The sequence below is a fragment of the Malaclemys terrapin genome, chromosome 12 (genome assembly GCF_027887155.1).
Source record: "Malaclemys terrapin pileata isolate rMalTer1 chromosome 12, rMalTer1.hap1, whole genome shotgun sequence".
In the NCBI taxonomy this organism is placed as follows: domain Eukaryota; kingdom Metazoa; phylum Chordata; order Testudines; family Emydidae; genus Malaclemys; species Malaclemys terrapin.
In genome coordinates, this window is record NC_071516.1 from 3,309,615 (window position 1) to 3,329,145 (window position 19,531).

At 52.5% G+C, this 19,531-nt stretch overlaps 1 protein-coding gene across 2 annotated transcripts in view; it reads left to right on the forward strand.

Annotated features, from left to right (window-relative positions):
* SNPH (syntaphilin) overlaps window positions 1-19,380 on the forward strand; it is a 32,507-nt gene extending 13,127 nt beyond the window's left edge. For both annotated transcript variants that reach the window (XM_054044920.1, XM_054044922.1), the window contains 4 exons: window positions 7,777-7,867; window positions 9,471-9,578; window positions 12,689-12,838; window positions 14,887-19,380. In XM_054044920.1, coding sequence (XP_053900895.1) covers window positions 7,824-7,867; window positions 9,471-9,578; window positions 12,689-12,838; window positions 14,887-16,123 — 1,539 coding nt within the window. In that variant the 5' untranslated portion in view covers window positions 7,777-7,823 and the 3' untranslated portion in view covers window positions 16,124-19,380. The remainder of the gene's footprint in view (window positions 1-7,776; window positions 7,868-9,470; window positions 9,579-12,688; window positions 12,839-14,886) is intronic.
* Window positions 19,381-19,531: the final 151 nt, after the last annotated feature.

The following is a 19,531-nucleotide window of genomic DNA, read 5'->3' on the forward strand; positions in this document are numbered from 1 at the left end:
TTTTTAGACAGAAACCGGCTTGCTACACATACTTCATTTTTCATGCATTCATTTCTATTGTCTGGATACAAAAGTTGCAAACCTGTTGCCATCTAAGTCAATTGCAAAACTCTGATTGATTTCCACGGAGTCAGGATTTCATTCAGACTGTTGACATGAGCTTTTCTGTTACATATGTCATCTCTGAAATGTTCCTCCCCAATTCCCTTGGTCTCTTTCTCAGATGTGATCCCATGGAGCCCATCCAGTGCTGGTTTGGTGGGGTTCTTCCTGCCTGCTAATTTGTTTGTCTCTCTTGGTGTTTTTTGGATAATTGACATGATCCTGGCTTGCTTCAGTGTTTTGTCTTTCCTCCTGGCAAAGACAGATCTGTTAGTGGTACCTGCCTTACCCTGCACTCTTCATCACTGAATCGTTCACTTCATTGTTAGCAAGGTCCCTCTCTCTTTTCTAGGTGATGTAAATAACCCCTGACCCCACTGTTGCCTGACGCAGTAACTTCTTACTTAGATGAAGTGGCTTTTTCACCTCCCCTTTTTATTTACCGCTTCCTCACGTCTCTGCTTTGGCCTTCCCATTTTGCGCTGCAATCCTGTCCATCCTCTCCTGACCCAGATGCTTTTCGATCTCCCAGAAGCACCTCTCTCTCTCCTGCCTTTGATCACGCTTCTGCATTTTCTTGGCCATCCCCAGTGGCAGCTGGTGTATTTGATTGCTGGAGAGCATACAGCGCACGTGGGCATTCAGTCATTTATCTCTGAGCACTTTCCATTTCCTCTCTGTGTACTTCTCCTAATGACTAATAGACAAACAGCCGCAATAGAGTGCGTTGCCCGCAATGCTTGGGCTCATTGCCACAGCAACAATAAGACAAGCTTTCATGAAAGCTGCCTTCAGAAATGCAAGGTGTGTCCAGTGAGTATGAGCTCCGAGTGGAGTTGAGCGCCTGGGGATGAAGAGGGCAGGGTAGAGATTCTTCCATGGAGGTGTATGGGCTTCTACTAATGTAGCACTCCCGTGGGTAATAATTTCTCCAGTGCAAAACTCTGGAGTCCATCAACGCTTCCATGCTTCCACTGATTCTCCACAGAATAAGTATTGTGCTTCCAGTGACGAATTACCTGCCTTTTATACTCTATTAGCGTTGTACTGGGTAGGCTCTACTCTCTCTTCTTGACAAAGTGCTCTGAGGCTGGTGTCCTCCCTACCTTTCAGATCTGACTAGCTAATCTTGGGTTTGCTGATGCTGTTGTGGAAGGACTATCTACTTACTGTAAACAAGGACCCAGATTTCCACAGTGGCAATAATTGATACTTTAGTGTGTTTTCACGCGCAGTTACCACAACTCCATAACCGATGGAAATCGAGGCTATAGTCTCTACTTTGTTTTTTAGCCTATCTGGAGAAACTGGAGAAATGGTCTGAAATAAACAGGATGAAATTCAATAAGGACAAATGCAGAGAACTCCTCTTAGGAAGGAACAATCAGTTGCGCACACACAAAATGGGAAATGGCTGCCTAGGAAGGAATACTGCGGAAAGAGATCTGGGGGTCACAGTGGATCACAAGCTAAATATGAGTCAACAGTGTAATGCTGTTGCAAAAGAAGTGAACATCATTCTGGGATGTATTAGCAGGAGTGTTGTAAGCAAGACACAAGAAGTAATTCTTCTGCTCTATTCTGCACTGATTAGGCCTCAGCTGGAGTATTGTGTCCAGTTCTGGGCGCCACATTTCAGGAAAGATGTGGATAAATTGGAGAAAGTCCAGAGAAGAGCTACAAAAATGATTAAAGGTCTAGAAAACATGACCTATGAGGGAAGATTGAAAATATTGGATTTGTTTAGTCTGGAAAAGAGAAGACTGAGGGGGGACATGATAACAGTTTTCAAGTACATAAAAGGTTGCTACAAGGATGAGGGAGAAAAAATGTTGTTCTTAATCTCTGAGGATAGGACAAGAAGCAATGGGCTTAAATTGCAGCAGGGGAGGTTTAGGTTGGACATTAGGAAAAACTTCCTAGCTGTCAGGGTGGTTAAGCACTGGAATAAATTGCCTAAGGAGGTTGTGGAATCTCAATCATTGGAGATTTTTAAGAGCAGGTTAGAGAAACTCCTGTCATAGAATCAGAGCATTAGAAGGGACCTCATCTAGTCCAACCCCCTGCTCAAAGCAGGACCAACCCCCGGACAGATTTTTACCCCAGTTCCCTAAGTGGTCCTCTCAAGGATTGAACTCACAACCCTGGGTTTAGCAGGCCAATGCTCAAACCACTGAGCTCTCCCTCCCCCAGGGATGGTCTAGATAATACTTAGTCCTGCCAGAAGTGCAGGGGACTGGACTAGATGACCTCTCAAGGTCCCTTCCAGTGCTATGATTCTATGACCTTCCCTGGCTGCCCTTCTGCACATCGACGCTTGAGATAGCCAAATTGATTCCTTGAGAGCAAAGATAGTGACAGTTTATTACTGATGATTAAAATCAAATATACTTGTTAAAACGGCTCTGGGGAAAGCCTGCAAAGCGGACCTGGATGTCTGTGTAAGACAAAGAAAGAACATGCGGTGTCTGAGCACGGTCGCATTTCAGGGCACAGTTGGCCAAGAGATTGGCGGTGGGGGGAGGGTGCACATAAGACACAATGTCAGCAAAGAACGTTTGAAGCTGGCTGGAATTTAGTTGCATTCTTGGTGAGTGTAAGACAGCACTTTCCGGCTGGAGGTCTTGCCTTTCTGCGGAAGCAAAACCCTTAGCTGCAGTTCTGGGGCCTGATGCCATGAAGAGGCCAGGGCAGAGAGCTTGGCCTGAAATCGAGCGTTTGTCTTTCCTTTTGCTTTTCGTTTTTTAAATGAAAGTTTCACCAAACTCAAATTGTAATATCTATAAAAATTAAAAAGCCCTGTTCGTTTGCCTCCTAATGCTCAAACATTGCAGCCGTGAGCTAGTGCTGCTGAACCAGAAAGGGAAATGCACTGCTTCGTGTCCACTGTCCAGACTGAGCAAACGATACAAGGTAACAAACGAGAAATGCTGCAAAGCGAGTTTGACTTATTTAAATAAAAACAACAATCCACTTGCGATAGTCTGAGGTATTAGTAGTAATACCAGTATGGGGACTTTTCAGTGCAGTGGGTGTGTACAAAGATGGAGTATCCATCTAACCATGGAATGGGCATGTGGGCGGGGGGGCCTGCGAAAGAGAAGCTGATGTGATATTTCAGGGTAGAGCCCTGCATGATCTTGCTACTTGGTCACTGCCCGGCCCAAGAGTTGCATTAAGCCTGGTGCCAACAGCCACCAGAAGCAAGGGCTAATGAGGGGGATTTCTGAATCACCCGGGGCAGGTTGGGGCCTACGTCCCACTGGTGACTTTGGAAATTTCCCTCTAAGACAAACTCTTTAGTCACCCACTAAATAGAGCATCTCCATGTGGAAAAACATGTGACCGGAAGGAGGTGGAGACAATACCCTGCAAGTACCAGCTACCAGGAGACATTTGCCCCATTAGAGGCAGACGGTGCTAAGTTATTGATCTTGTGAACAGCGTTGTGCTAGCCGCTGTCTGGACGCACGGTAACAGACAGTCCCTGTTCCAAGAAGCTTATGAACTAACTAGACAAGCAGAAAGGAAAGATTATTCTCTGCGTTTTATATCTGGGGACTTGAGGCAGAGAGAGGTCAAGCAAGTTGCCATGGGGCATTCAGAGAATCGGTGGCAGAGCCAGGAAATACTGCCGGCTCTTTTGAGTCCCCATTCAGTGCCTTAGGCACAAGACCGTCCTTCCTAGGGAGTTGTGTGGCTCACCCTGGAATTCAGCCCGGAGCCGGCTGGCCTGGAGCTACTTGTCTAGCACATGCAGCTCTCCGCAGGCACCAGCTGGTCTTAAAACTGTTGGCAAAAGAAGCGATTTCTCGCCGCGCGGCTGCCAGTCCCATTCTCCTGCTCTGTACCCCGGCGCCGCGCTTGGAGCAGGTTCTCCCCCAGTTCTCCTGCAGCCCCACCCAGAGCCAGTGACGTGTGACCCACCTCCTGCAGCCTGAAATCCTCTGCCAGGTTCCTGGGGCTGCTGTCTCCTGCGTGCCCCGGCAGTGCTGGAGTGACTGCTTTTCGCTCAATCAGTGCGCTTGGCGCTCGCCGAGCCTCTTCAGGGGCAGCGGTGAGGTTGCGGGTGCGTTTGCAAAGCCGCCTGGCTCGGGGAGGCAGACACTGGCTCCTACGTGGCTGATTGTGGAGCTTTGATCCAGCGTGGTCCGTCTGCTTCCTGCCTTCACACCTGGCTGCCGCCACCCCGAGCTTCCGTTCTCGAGGTGGAGCCCAAGGGCCAGAGTGAGACGGCAAATATCTCGCCAGGGGTTTGTTATGGTCCCCATAGTGCGTTCGATGCTGTGCAGACCTAGCTGAGGAGACGGTACCCGGCCCACGTCGCTGATGAGCTAGCTCGGGAGCTCAGTGCAGTCAGTTGGGTCTAGCCGTTGCCGGGGTTTTTGATTCTGTAACGGTTTCAGCACTGTTGGTTTGGGAGCCCTTTGTGCAGAGGCTGGATGCTGCGGGCTCAGGGAGGAACGGCACCGCAGTCAGAGGCACAAGGTGGAATTTGCTATATTTGATGTGCCCAGAAAAAAGGGGTTGGGTGAGGAGAGAGAAGGCGGGAGAAGAGCTATAGAAAATGTTGGTGAGCCCTTCAACTGCTGTTGGCTCCATCCCTGGTCATCCCCTTTCCCTTCCTTTCCTGCCACCCCCCAAGGAGCATGGCCCAGCCAGCACGGAGCATTTCCAATAGCCACCCTATTGATTAGGAGATGGCTGGCTTGATTGTTCCCATCTCGCTGAGATAAGGGACGCTGGCAGAGTTTTCCATGCAGGGGCGAAACTGGTCAAGTCCTACTTAAAGCACCAAGGACGGCAGTGCAAAACTGCTGCTCATATCTGCTGCCCTTCACGTGTGGGGCAGAGGAGGCCTGGGTGAGAGCCAAAAGGAGGAGACGCACCTTCCACCCCAGAAAGTGCATTGACGGGGGCACAGAGCAGCCATATTTCCCATAGGTTTATGGTGTGTTGGATAGTGTGAGAACACATGGGGCATAGAAAAGAGACACTGTATTCATAGATCTAAGGCCAAAAGAGATGGCTGTGATCATCTAGTCCAGTGGTTCTCAACGAGGGGACATGTACCCCTGGGGGTACGCAGAGATCTTCCAGGGGGACATCAGCTCATCTAGAGATTTGCCTAGTTCTACAACAGGCTACAGGAAAAGCACTAGTGAAGTCAGTACCAACTAACATTTCATACAGACAATGGCTTGTTTATACAGCTCTCTCTACGATACATGAAATGTAAGTACAATATTTATATTCCAATTGATTTATTTGATAATGCTGTGGTAGCACTGAGAAAGTCAGCCATTGTTCAGTACTAGTGGCTGTGACACTTGCATTTTTATGTCTGGTTGAGTACGTGAGTAGTTTTTAAGTGAGGTGAAACCTGGGGGTACACAAGACAAATCAGACCCCTGAGAGGGGTACAGTTGTCTGGAAAGGTTGAGAGCCATTGATCTACTCTGAGCTCCTGTATAACACCAGCCGTAGAACTTCCCTGAATTAATTCCTATTTGAAATAGAGGAAAAACATCCAGTCTTGAGTTGAAAATGTCCAGGGATGGAGGATCCGCCCCAGCACTACAGCAGTGCCTGCTATAATCTAGAGCAGTGGTCACCAGCCGGTCGATTCTAGAGGATGTCCCAGTCGATCGCGATCTCCGGCGGTGCAGCGTGGCTGTCGCTAAGGCAGACTCCCTGCCTTCCCCAGCCCCACGCCGCTCCTGCAAGTGGCCAGCGCGGCCCCGTGGCCCCAGGGCAGGGGTCTCCCTCTGCGCGCTGCTCCTGCCTGCAAGCACCGCTCCCATTGGCCAGAGAGCCGCGGGGGCGGTGCTTGCAGAGAGGGGCAGTGCACAGAGCTATGTGCCCCCCACACTCCTCAGGGGCATAAGGGAAGCGTTGGCCCCTTCTGGGAGCAGTGTGGGGCGGGGTAGGCAGGGAGCCTGCCTGAGCCTCGCTCTGCCTGCCGCTGACCAAGAGCCACCGGAGGTAAGTGCTGCCCGGTGGGAGGCTGCACCCCAACCCCCATCCCTGAGCCCCCTCCCAGAGCCAGTACCCCGAACCCCCTCCTGTACCCCAAGCCCCAGCCCTAAGCCCCCTCCCAGAGCCAGCACCCCATACCCTCTCCTGCACCCCAAGCCCCAGCCCTAAGCCCCCTCCCAGAGTCAGCACCCCATACCCTCTCCTGCACCCCAATCCCCAGCCCTGAGCCCCCGCCCAGAGCCAGCACCATATACCCTCTCCTGTACCCCAATCCCCAGACCTGAGCCCCTGCCCAGAGCCAGCACCCCATACCCTCTCCTGCACCCCAATCCCCAGCCCTAAGCCCCCTCCCAGAGCCAGCACCCTATACCCTCTCCTGCACCCCAAGCCCCAGCCCTGACCCCCCCCATCCCAGAGCCAGCACCACATACCCCCTCCTGCTTCCCAACCCCCTGCCCCAGCTCTGATCCCTTCCTGCAGCCCTCATCCCCTCCTGCACCCCAACCCCCTGCCCCAGGCTCAGCCCGGAGCCCCCTCCCACACTGCGAACCCCTCAGCCCAAGCTCAGAGCCCGCATCCCCTCCCAAACGCCAACAGTGAGGGTGGGGGAGAGCGAGCGACGGAGAGAGGGAGGGATGGAGTGACCGGGGCGGGACTTTGGGGATGGGGTGAGGCCTCAGGGTAGATCCTGGGTGGCCCTTAGATTTAAAAAGTGATCTTGGGCGTAAAAAGGTTGGAGACCACTGATCTAGAAAATAGCATCAAAGGAGAATTTAGGTGCTGACCTCGTATTTTCTAGATTTCCCTTCCCGTGCAGTTTCTTATTCCCACCCAGGGGCCAGCGCCAAAGGAAAGATTCCAATCGATTTCAATGGCCTCTGGATCAGACCCATTATTTGCATGAAAAACCCGATTTTTGGTTTTTCATGAGATTCTCTGCTCATGCGGGATTGCCTGGAATCCTCTAGTCCCATGTCTGGTTTCTTTGTGCTGTGGATGATTTTGATGTAACTGAGGAATAAATAGTAAGAGAACATAACATCGCGTGACCAGGCTCCTGGTGCGGACAGAAGAGAGAGGTCTGGCTAAAGCCCAGAGCTGCGCGTTAGGGACCTGCCTTCTACTCCCAATTGTGCGACCGACTCACTCTGCAACCTTAGGCAAGTTGCTTCACTTCTCTGGGCCTCAGTTTCTCCTGTAAAACAGGAGTAAAATGTGCACAGGGGGACTGAGGTTAATGTTTGTGAAGTGTTTTGAGTTCCCTGCCTGGACAGCACAGAGCAGAGTACAGTATTAGGTGGCTGGTGATCAAACTGAAGGAGGATGGATAATACAGAGCACAGGAATGGTTCGTTTAAAAAACAAACAAACCCCACATGCTGGACCAAATCTTCATGTGATGTAAGTCACCAGAGCTCTGCTGCCATGGGACTTGGCCCTCTGGGCAGAATGCCTTCCCCCAGGGACTGGAGAGGCTAAGCATCCGACATTCTGTCTGTCTGTGTCCCGTAGCACCCTACAGGCTCCCATCAGGGACCAGGCCCCAAAGCGGTAGGTACGGGACACACACAATGAAAAAGCTGGACCTTGCCCCAGACACTCACTCAGCATCCTCCAGCCCTCCAGCCGAGGTGCCTCTCAAGTGACACACTTCCAGCTCTCACTCTCTTTCCTCCTGTCTTTCTCTTTATTTAGCTGGTGTGCCGGTTACCCTCACCGCCGGGACCTGCAGTGCTATTGCTATGTCCCTGCCGGGAAGCAGACGGTCCTCCACGGGCTCTCGAAGGTGAATACGTCCAACCTATTATTGTAGATGACACCGGAATCCCTGCAACGCCTTTGCCGAGAAAAGATACAAACTAGAGGCCATTTTTCCTCTCCTCCCAAATGCATTAGTGCAGCCTGAGTGAAGGAGTAGATCCGAGCGCTTTCATTTAAGAAGGGCGGCTAGCAAGGTCCTTTTCTGGACCTGGACCGGCAGCATTGTGCACAGACCAGACCCCAGGGTCGGGCGATGGTTTTGGCAGCTGCCGAAATACCTTGTGGCATGTCTTAACGACTCTTCTGCATAGCACTCACACAAGGGTCCGCTTCCTGCATGCACACTTGCATTTGTCTCTCCACTGCAGTGCGTGAAGTCGGGATTATCTCTTCAGCTCTGTTGGGCCAAAGGCAGGTGTTGATGGACTGTCCTTGTCCTCAGCCACTGGTGTGGAGGTTGTGGGGCTTTGCGGGGTTTGCCCCTTGAAGAGATCTTCCCTAGGCTGCCGTACTCTGGGTACAATCAGAGGACAAGGGAGAAATGTGTGTTCACACCAGAGTTTGTTCATTAGAATCATAGAATATCAGGGTTGGAAGGGACCTCAGGAGGTCATCTAGTCCCACCCCCTGCTCAAAGCAGGACCAATCCCCAACTAAATCATCCCAGCCAGGGCTTTGTCAAGCCTGACCTTAAAAATCTCTAAGGAAGGAGATTCCACCACCTCCCTAGGTAACCCATTCCAGTGCTTCACCACCCTCCTAGTGAAAAAGTGTTTCCCAATATCCAACCTAAACCTCCCCCACTGCAACTTGAGATCATTGCTCCTTGTTCTGTCATCTACCACCACTGAGAACAGCTGAGCTCCATCCTCTTTGGAACCCCCTTTCAGGTTCACATCCTCCCCGGACAGGAGTTATTTCACTATTGATTGTGTCAATGCCTGGCTAGCGGTACCTCCAGAGTGGCCATGTGATGCTGTCGAAGAAGAGAAGCCCAGAGGTGGCCCAGCAGACAGATGTTTTGGGAGTAGCAGGGTTGACTTGGCTATAAATAAAACACAATGGGATTCCAGCGGGCTCAGGAGAGTGTTGGGCTTGCGGTGTGAAGGGGAAAGGTGCGCTCGTTATAACAGAACGGGGGGTGGGGGAGGAGAGTGCCGAGTGGCTCCAAACCCAAACGGCACCCGAGGCAGAATTCACACCACTGCTGTCACTGGGTGCAAGACCCTAGCCGTAAGACGGGGTGGATTGGTGCCCGTTAGGCAGCCCCTGTCTGCGGCGCTCTCTGTAGAGCTGCTGAAGAGAGGTAGGAGCTCTTTGTTGTGATGGGCAGTAGAGGTGGGAGAGGGGCACAGCCTCCCTGGGCCTGGCCCAGGGGACGAGGGCAGTGCCGGGTGTGCCACTCCCCTCGGCCCCCCCCTTCGCTATTGTCACCGTTGTGAGACAGCCTTGCTCTGTTCCATCTTGATCCCCGCTGTTTGTTTTGTCCTTTTGTCTTGTGTGTCCCTGTGTCTGTGGTGGTTTGGAAGCCGGGGGTTTTATGGAAGGAGTGGCTTGGCCTCGTTCTTTAAGTCTTCAGCACCCCCTGCCACTCCGACTGAGAAACAGCCTCTTCTTCCTGCCTCCAGGCGCCCCTCTCCCCCCGTCAGCATGAGGGACACCTACGGCACCTCTTCACTGAGCAGCAGCAGCAACTCGGGCTCCTGCAAGGGCAGCGACAGCAGCCCCACCCCAAGGTAACCAGTCCAGAGCGCCCCGGGGAGGCCGCCCCGCCTCGCCCACCTGCTCCACTGACTGTCCGGCCAGCCACGTGGAACGGGGACACGGGCCTTGCAGTGGCTCCGTGAGCTTTCCCCGAGGGGGTCTGGTTTGTGGAAGCCTCTAAGGCGGACTGCTACGCAGAGTCTGAAAGCCCTTGCCCGGTCACTGGCTCTGTTGGCAAAGAGCAGCGTTAGTCTGAGGCCCGGGCTTGAAACCCCTCGAATCCCTTCGTCCCGTAGGTTCCCGTCCCTGCAGGGCTGGGGCTGGCGGGACTTGTGCACGTGCAGTAAGGCAAGGCGTGGCACTGTGCGGGTGTGAAACGGCTAATCTGCCGGGAGGTCGTGTCAGAGGAAAGTTTTGCCCTGGTGTCCTTGTCCAAAAATTTCCCCGTCTCTGCTCCATTTTCTTTCCTGCCCATCACCTTGATTTCCAAGCACCCTTTTCCCTTTGTCGCCTTTCCCGCCACCACACACGCTGTCGCATAGAGCACTGGGCGCCACTGTCTGCTCCCTTCCCGCACGCCCTGGTGACATACTGAGATCCTTCAGGAGGAACGGCACCATGGAAACAAGAGGTGGTTGTTATTGTCCCTTTGTGATGCCCGGAGGATGTTGGACTGGAAAGCAGGAGACCGGTGGACTTGTTGGAAGAGGAGAATTTTGACTCTTCCCTGGGATAAAGGACAGTTGAGCATGGAGCACATGAAATGGCCCCAAAGATTAAACACAGCTCCCATTGCATTTCTTTCCCCCTTGGCAGTAGAATTGCGGGGCCCGGGGATGCTGTGAAATGCAGTGGTACTTGTTGTAGACAGCTACGTTGGTCCCAGGGCTATAATGGATCGTTTCTATCCCTCTTCTCCACTCCCAAACCTAATTGCTGGTTCCTCAGTGAATGGCCCAAGCTCATCATGGAGAAACTGACCAACTTCTTGCTATAAGTAAACATATGGCCCCCTCCGAGTTTGCTGAGAAGGACTTAGCGGCTCAGAAATCTCTGCGTTACAGCTACTGTGAGCCCCTCTGCTCTCTTCTTTGCTTACATGTCGTCTGTGTGTATTGCAGCCGAGGGAACAGATCTCCGGTGCTGTGGCAATAACACTTCGCAGACACGATGCACAGCTGGCTTGGTTTGTCGCGTGCCTCTTCGCCCTTCTTGTGCTGCACGTCAGATCTGGGCCTTGCTGTGTCACTTGTGTCTTGTCGCGCTTGACTCAGCCAATACAACAGGAAGTGTGAGGACTGAGGAAACATCGGTGCCATGGCCAGGGGAGGAATGACGTGGGGTTTAACAGCGGAGAAGATATTTCTGCTTTCCCTGTCCCCCCATTGCCACGCTCTGCTCCCCAGTTAATGAGTGCAGTTCCATTGACTTCAGGGCAGCTGTGCCGATTAACCCCAGCAGAGAATATGGCTTGTTGTCTGCAGCGTGTTGTGTGTTTAGGGTTGGGGCTGTATCGAAGCCCATTCCAGATGGGCCCCCAAATCTCCTGGGTTCTCCAGAGGCGCACACAGCCCAAGGGTGCCCTGCCAGGACAGATATTCTGCTTTGAATTTCTGAATGAATTCACTGTTTGGGACAGCGCTGGACTAATGATACCAGCCAGAGTCTGCAGCTAGACACTGCACTGGGCTTCCTCACGGAGCTCTGGCAATGACCCACAACCCTCCTCCATGCTTCACTCCCTGTTGTTCCAGCCCCAGGCCCCCATGCAGTCGCGTCAATACATGTCCCTCCTGAGAGGCAACACCCTCTTCTAGTTCAGCTCTGGCCTTCTTGAGCAGTGGCAGCTAATCATGCCCCGTTGTCCAGGGGCTTTGTGCTGTGGACAGGTGACAGCCATCAACCTTTATTTGTGCGTCTGATGCCAGCAGGAGTTGAACGTAGGTGTGCAGGAGCAAAAAGCTAGCCCATGACTGACTACTCACCGCGGCCCTTAGAGTCCTCGGGGTGACCCTTCGTGGCCACGAGGAGCGACTGCCTCAAGCAAGTTCTAATCCGGAGCTCTCTGCCTCTTGGAAACGTGCTCCGGGTGACGTATTCCCGGGGAGAGGTCCCACCTTGGGCGCACTTTAGAAATCACTAAGAATCTTGCGTTGCCATGGGAGCTCGCTCAGAGAGGTCGGGGTGTTTGCTGTCTGCAGGGTCCCCTCTCTCCTAGCAGAGCTCTGCGAAGGATCTACCCTTCTTCTAGGTCCAGCTTTAGTGTTAGCGTCCCAATGTGTCAGTAACCAGGGCAGGCGATGTTTCTGTAAGTGTCATTTCTAATGAACACTTCCTTTTGCTTCTGGTGGCTGTATTTTCCAGGGCTAAAGTGGAGTCCCTCTCCAGGGGGATGCCCCAGCACCCATTCTGCTGCTAGCCGTGGGACTGTCGGCTGCTTGGGGGCAAGGGCCTATCTTCAGTGTGTCCGTACAGTGCTTTGTATGCCCATGAAGCTCTAGTCATAATAACCACAACCGTAGCTCAAGGCTGCAGCACAAATACTGTCTACCTAGGCGGGGGGTGTCCTAAGGGTCTGGTTAGAGGACACAGCCTGCTTTAATTTCTGCATGAAAATGTGTGATATTCAGCAGTTCTTAATATTCTTACCATGTGTCCCACTTTAGGAATATCGGGGCTCTGACACTGCAAGGTGTTGAGGGGTGAGGGGGGTCTTCTGTTCGTCACACAGACAGGCTCCTTTCTCCAGGACCGATCTGGGGTGCCCTAGGTGTATTCAGCTGAGTGCACACTGGGACGTCTCATTGGAGTCCCGCAGGGTCTGGGGAGACCCTCAGTGTGGTCAGCTGAGCACACGCTGGGACGTCTCACTGGAGTCCAGGAGGGTGTGTAATCCAGGAGGTTTGTACTTCAGATCTGAGAAGTGGGGAGGAAAAGGTTAACATTCCCCACTTGGTGAAACCCCTCTCCCCTTTGAGACTCCTGGCTCCTATCAACTTGTGCCCCAGCGCCTGGCTGTGGTAGAATCAAGGAAATGAGCCGAGGTCTGGGGCGGAACGGCTCTGTGGGACCAGCACTGACGTGGTCGAGATTGTTTTACTTGGTGTGCTTGGAGGGCTGTTGACTGTCCATGTTTTCCCAGGCGACCCGTCAAGTACAGTCTGTGCAGCGATAACCATGGGATAAAGCCCCCCACTCCTGAGCAGTACCTGACCCCCCTCCAGCAGAAGGAGGTCTGCATTAGACACCTGAAGGCCCGGCTGAAGGACACCCAAGAGAGACTCCAGGACAGGTAAGTGCTGATGCAGGTGAGCAGGTAACAGGAGGGTCCCAATACCAGTGGGGATGAGGGAATGGGAAGGTTGTAACTGAATGCATAGAAACCTACAAATCAGGTCAGGCCATCTAATCTAGTGTCCTATCTCTGACAAGTATCAGAGGGGTAGCTGTGTTAGTCTGAATCTGTAAAAAGCAACAGAGGGTCCTGTGGCACCTTTAAGACTAAGAGAAGTATTGGGAGCATAAGCTTTCGTGGGTAAGAACCTCACTTCTTCAGATGCAAGTAATGGAAATTTCCAGAAGCAGGTATAAATCAGTATGGAGATAACGAGGTTAGTTCAGTCAGGGAGGGTGAGATGCTCTGCTAGCAGTTGAGGTGTGAACACCAAGGGATGGCTACCTTTACATCTGCTATATATACACTTCAACCTCCCTGGCCACACAATAGCAGATGTAAAAGTAGCCATCTTACAGCAAAAAAACTTCAGGACCAGACTCCAAAGAGAAACGACCAGTTCGTTTGCAAATTTGACACCATCAGATCAGGATTAAACAAAGACTGTGAATGGCTATCCAACTACAGAAGCAGTTTCTCCTCCCTTGGTGTTCACACCTCAACTGCTAGCAGAGCATCTCACCCTCCCTGATTGAACTAACCGCGTTATCTCCATACTGATTTATACCTGCCTCTGGAGATTTCCATTACTTGCATCTGAAGAAGTGAGGTTCTTACCCACGAAAGCTTATGCTCCCAATACTTCTGTTAGTCTTAAAGGTGCCACAGGACCCTCTGTCTCTGACAGTGGCCAGTATCCACTGCTTCGGGGGGGGGGGGGGGGGGGCCAGAATCCATGTAGTGGACAACTATGACCAGAGGGGAAACAGCCTTCCCAGCTGCAGGCAATTCGTGGTTGGTTTGTGCCCTAAAGCATGAGAGTTTATATCCCTTATATAGGATAAAAATGTGTAGCTGTGGATGATCTCATTATCCATATGAATGTCTAATCCTTGTGCTAATCTGACTAAGCACTCAGTAACATCCTGTGGCAGTGAGTTCCACAGGTTAGTCAGGAGTGTTGTAAAGCAAAGTGTTTCTTTTTATCAGTTTTAAGTTTGTTGCCAAATTTGGGAAGGAAATTTGGAGATTGCAGAGACCGTGATTTTCACCTGGCAGGTTTGTGACTCTCCCGTTCTCCATCAAGTTGCTCTCTGATCTGATTTTCTTGAGCAGCAGATATTAGTACACTATGGTGTTCTTACATTTCTACCTGTATACTGTATATTTATTGAGCATATATGAATACAAATCGCCCTCTCCCCCCAATACCTAATAACTTGGCGGTGTAGGAAAAAGGATGGAGTTGTGAACTAGACTCATAGACTCTAGGTCAGAAGGGACCATTGTGATCATCTAGTCTGACCTCCTGCACATGGTAGGCCACAGAACCTCACCCACCCACTCCTGTCACAGACCCCTGACCTCTGGCTGAGGTACTGAAGGCCTCAAATCATGGTTTAAAGACTTCAAGTTACAGAGAATCCACCATTTATACTAGTTTAAACCTGCAGAGCTAAGAAGATTCTCATCTGAAGGGACCACTGTAAGAGATGGTCACAGGGTTTCTATTTGGCTGTCCCCCCAATCTGCTTCCCTCAGAAAGTATCCCCACGGCCCCTATGTGCTTTCTGACCCCCTGCCCCAGTGAGCACACACCCCTCTCCAATGCTGCTGTTACCCAAGGGAACCTGGGATTGGACAATCTAATCACAGAACAACTTCATGCCAAAGTACTTTGTGCTTCGGTTTACGACCATTTTTACCCATATAAATCCTGTCTGCCCTTCTCCTTGTATAGAAGGTCCTTGCATAGGTGAGAGGAGAAAGATGGTGAATAGGGGGTTTGGATAATAAATTGCCCTCAGAGAGTGACCCCAGAAATGCACCGTCCAAACTACTTTTAGCGTGGACTGTCAACACCTATGCAAAATTCCAACCTCCGGTCGTGTCACACTGGCCCCCTCGGGTGGAAGTGGTGGTGATTGTCTGTCTGTCTGGTGCAGGGATACTGAGATTGAGGATCTGAAGACCCAGCTCTCGAGGATGCAGGAGGACTGGATCGAGGAAGAGTGCCACCGTGTGGAGGCCCAGCTGGCACTCAAGGAGGCCCGGAAGGAGATCAAACAGTTGAAGCAGGTGATTGACACCGTGAAGAACAACCTGATGGAGAAGGACAAAGGCCTTCAGAAATACTTTGTGGACATCAACATCCAGAATAAAAAGCTGGAGACCCTGCTGCACAGCATGGAGATAGCACAGAACGGGGCTGTGAAGGAGGACGGGGCCGGGGAGTCGGCAGGGGGCTCTCCAGCCCGGTCCCTCACCCGCAGCTCCACCTACACCAAGCTGAGTGACCAGGCAGCAGGGGACAGGAACGCTGGGGACTCACAGACCCTGTCAGCTGAAGAGGTGGTGGACAGTGGCTTCGTGGCTGCAGATGACTCGCTAAGCCGGACGGACTTGCTGGAGCAGAGCAGCCTGCTCTCATCAGGGGTAGAGTTCTGCACCGAGGAGGGGTCTCTACAGAGCTCCTTCACGCTGGGCTCCAGACTTCCCACCAGCTCCACCTATGAGAAACTGATGGGTACGCAAGGCAGCGTGGAGGCCGGAGTGCAGGCGAGCTGCATGCAGGAGCAGGCCATCCAAACTGACTTTGTGCATTACCAGCCGGACCTGGACACTCTCCTGGAAAAGGTCATGAAGTCCCAGGCTTGCAGCCTGGGCAGCCCCACTTCCGTGTGGGTGTCCGAAATGGAAGACCTGGTGCCCAGCTCCGAGCCTCAGGCCCAGAACTTCTCTGGGACCACGGACTTGATGGCGACTGAACCCAACTCCGCTGTGGTGGTGACCGCAGGAGAGGGGCCAGAGACTCCGGAGGGGCAAGAGGGCTGCCCGGGACTGGTGACCAACAACCCTGCTGTGCACCAGCCCTCTAGCACTAGCCAGTCGGTGAGCGTCGTTTGCACCCTGGAGGAAGACGCTGCCGAGCTGAGCCAAGAAGCCGCAGTACCGAAAAGCTATTGGAGCCGCCATTTCATTGTGGATCTCTTGGCCGTGGTGGTGCCGGCGGTGCCCACGGTAGCCTGGCTGTGCCGTACTCAGCGGAGGCAGGGGCAACCCATATACAACATCAGCTCGCTGCTCCGCGGGTGCTGCACGGTCGCTCTGCACTCCTTACGGAAGATCAACTGTCGCTCTGTTAGCAACATGGGAGGTAGCAGCGGCAGCTCCCAGCCATAACCCTTCTCTTCCACCAAGCAAACACATTGCACATGCTTCGAGAGCCGACTTGGTGAAAGGATCAGAATTTCTCTGACCACTGATTGTAAATTCCGGACACACCAAACGTTCGTTTTATTTATTTGAAGTACGTGGGCAACTTGACATCCTCTGTTCTGCTGCAGCTAGAATATGCAATTCCAGGGGGCTTGCCAGGGGCCTGAGGAAAATGAGCTTCTGGGTTTGCTTTGGCTTCTGAGATGTTTGAGGAATAAAAAAGGCCAATTCTGGAAGAGCAGAGATGGTGGGGGGGCACCCCAGCCTCCTCGCTGCAGGACACTCGCCCAGCAGGTGATGTAGCTGATGGATTTTGCACTGTCCGCAAGTGACGTCTGTAGCCCAGATGTGTACTTGCCGGGTGCGTCTACACAGCGCAGCCCCCTGCGGCAGCAAGGCTCAGAGCCTGGGTCAGCGGACTCAGGCTCACGCTGCAGGGCTACAAATTGCAGTGTCGATGTTCTCGCTCAGGCTCTGAGACCCTCCCCGCACCCGGTATCGGAGCCCGGACCCCAGCGCAACCCCAACATCTACACTGGCTATTTTGAACCTGCTGCAGAAGCCCGAGTCAGTTAACCTTACACTCTGAGACTTGCTGCCATGGGACTCTTTCTGCTGTGTAGACGGACCCACGGTCACTTCATGTAGGGAGACAGAGCATTGCAAGCCCTTCCCTGGACTGATGGATCCCTTCCACCCCACCCTGCCTCCCCTGACTCGTCCACTTCTGTTGTTCCCTCTGGACATGGCAGGGCCATTTGAAAGGCTAGCTGCCCAACTGCCCTTTTATTGCATTGGACTTGTTCTGACAGTTGTTCCTGAGTCCCAAGAGGAACCCGCCACGCCTGCCGTCAGTGTGACGGGAGTCCTGCGGGTCAAACCCTCCCCAGGGCTCCGAGGACAGAGGGTAATGGCTGTAGCAGAGACTCATTTTAACGTGTAGAAAACAAAGGGGAACTCAAGAAGGCCTGGGCAGGAGAGATGGGGACAAGGGCTAGAATGGGGGAGGTGCCTCTCTAGAATAGATGTCCTTATTCCCAACATGCTTTGCAGAAGAAACAGGGAGAGGCCTGAATTCCCGGTTTGCAGAGAGGCGTCTAGTCTCAATCGGTGTGAGAGCCGGTGCAGAACGTGGCTTCCCTCCTTCTAGGAGCAGGGCTGGAGCAACAAGGGTTGCCCAAGTCTGCTCCCTTTGCCCGTGGGAGAGTCAGTGACTCCGAATCCCTTCCCTCAGAGGACAGAGTGGACAGATGCTTGCCTATACATTCACTTTGGAAACCATGTGAATGTCACTCCCTTATCCTTGGCCCCTCCTGGGGATTTGGACCTGTTGGTTCAAGTCCTGCTTTGCTGACCCAGTTCTAAAACTTTTTGCCTCCTGGAAGATGTGACAGTAAGGGCCCGGTGGCCAAGCGAGAGAAGCCAGATATACCTCATGTGACGCTCCAGAGCCGCCTGCTGTATCTCTGGGCAGTATTACATATGCACCCGGGTTGCCCATGGTGAGAACTCCTTAAGTTCTGTATCTTTCATTCCGTGCTTTGCACTATGTTCACTTTTTGCAAACGGAAGCTCCATTGTAGAGGTTTCTCTGCTGCAGGTTTCGATGACAGGCTGACGTCTGCACTGCTGGCAGAGTCCTGAAAGGACGAACCAAGGAGTCCTTTGCTGCTGCTCTGCGTCCATCCCAGCTCTTCGTCCTGGGGCAGGGAGAACAGCTGGGTTTCCTCAGGCCGTAGCACGGCTCCCTTTGGTCCTGGAGTGTCTGCTAGGAGTGCAGGGTGAGAGTGTTTTGGTTACGCTAGCTGAGGGGGCGTCTGGCTACCCATCGCCGCAGAGTTTTCGGTGCTGATTCTGAAAGCTGGAGATGCTGGAACTGGCATGGAGGGGGGGAGGGGACAGAACAGAGAAGGCAGAGGGCCACGTGGGGCACAGGTAGAGCGTAGCCCTGGTCTCTGGAGGCAGCTTGTCTAAAACTCAGGCTGGCAGAAAACATCTTCAAGTGAAGGTGGCCTCCGGAAATGCCTTTAAAAGCCAAATCTCACTGCAGAGATTGATCAGCTGGGGACAGATGCCTAGAGAGAATGAGGCCTCATCCAAACCATTTCCTCCGCCAATCTAGATGTTCAGCACAAGGCTGCTGGCGTACGCTCCAGTGCTCTGACGGGTAATCGGCTCGGGGTTATCTGCTGTGTTCGGCCCTGAGAGTGCATAAAATCAACTCCGTGAACTGGGGTGGCCTTGCCCCTGTCTTCTCTGGGAAGTGACTGACCCGAAGGGCTAGGGCTTCAGAATGGCGTGAGTGCATTTTTGTACACACGCACACACACACACACGCATGCACAGTGATAACTATGCACATATACCTTGTGTACAGAATTGCACACACGTGTTTCTGAATCTGGCTGTAAAGGTTTTGTTTACCTTTACGATTACTTGAACTAACAATGTTTCTGCTCTTACGTTCCCCCACCCCCTGCCCCGCTGCCCTCTCCTCCACACACGTGGGGTGAGGGGGTATTTATTGTAATCGTTTTATTTTGTGATGGTTTAAAGCTAGTTTTCTGGCAGGGGCCAATCATCTGGGGCTGATCACATTGGTACACCTCCCCATGTTTTTTGCCCTCTGGGTCAGACTGTCAAACAGCTTTATTTAGACTTTACCACAGGTGGCTGGCTACCTTGGTCACGTGCCCCCCGCCCCCCAGTTACTGTTGTGGGGGGCAAGGGGGTGTTGCTGCATGTGTTGATGTTGCCACATGCTCGTACTTTCACAACCTGTATCCAGCACGCCTGGACTGTCACAAATCAATATCCCTTTGAAACAAGAGCTTGTTGCAGGATAAAGGTGGGCTACTGATTTTCAAAATGTGGTAGCCAGCTGGGGGAGCCGGGGGTGAAGGAGCCTGGGGATTGATAATGTAATATAAAGTATTTGGGGGAGAAATGGACAAAACCCAGGCAAAATGGCAACTGTAATTGGAACTAGGATATAAGGCTCTTGTGCGATGTATTTGTGAATGTGTGTACATGTCCGTTAGACTATCCAAAGCTCTGCTGAGAAATCAATGTAGGATTATATTTGAAAGAGAAATCTATATATTTTTTAAATACAGAACTTAAAAGCTGTAACCACTTTTTGTTCCCAGGGGCCTGTAATCTTTGTCTGTTGGTGGATGTAATAAATGTCATTGGGGCTCTGCCGTGGCTGTTTCCATGGAGCTGGCCGTAGGCTTCCTCTCTGGAGCGAGCTGGGCTGGAGTGCACGTTCCGCAGATGTTCCCCGGTCAAAGTGTCCCTGCCTCTGAGCCAGGGCCACCCCAGGGGGGGGGGGGGGGGGAAAGTGGGGCAATTTGCCCCCATGAGAGTTTT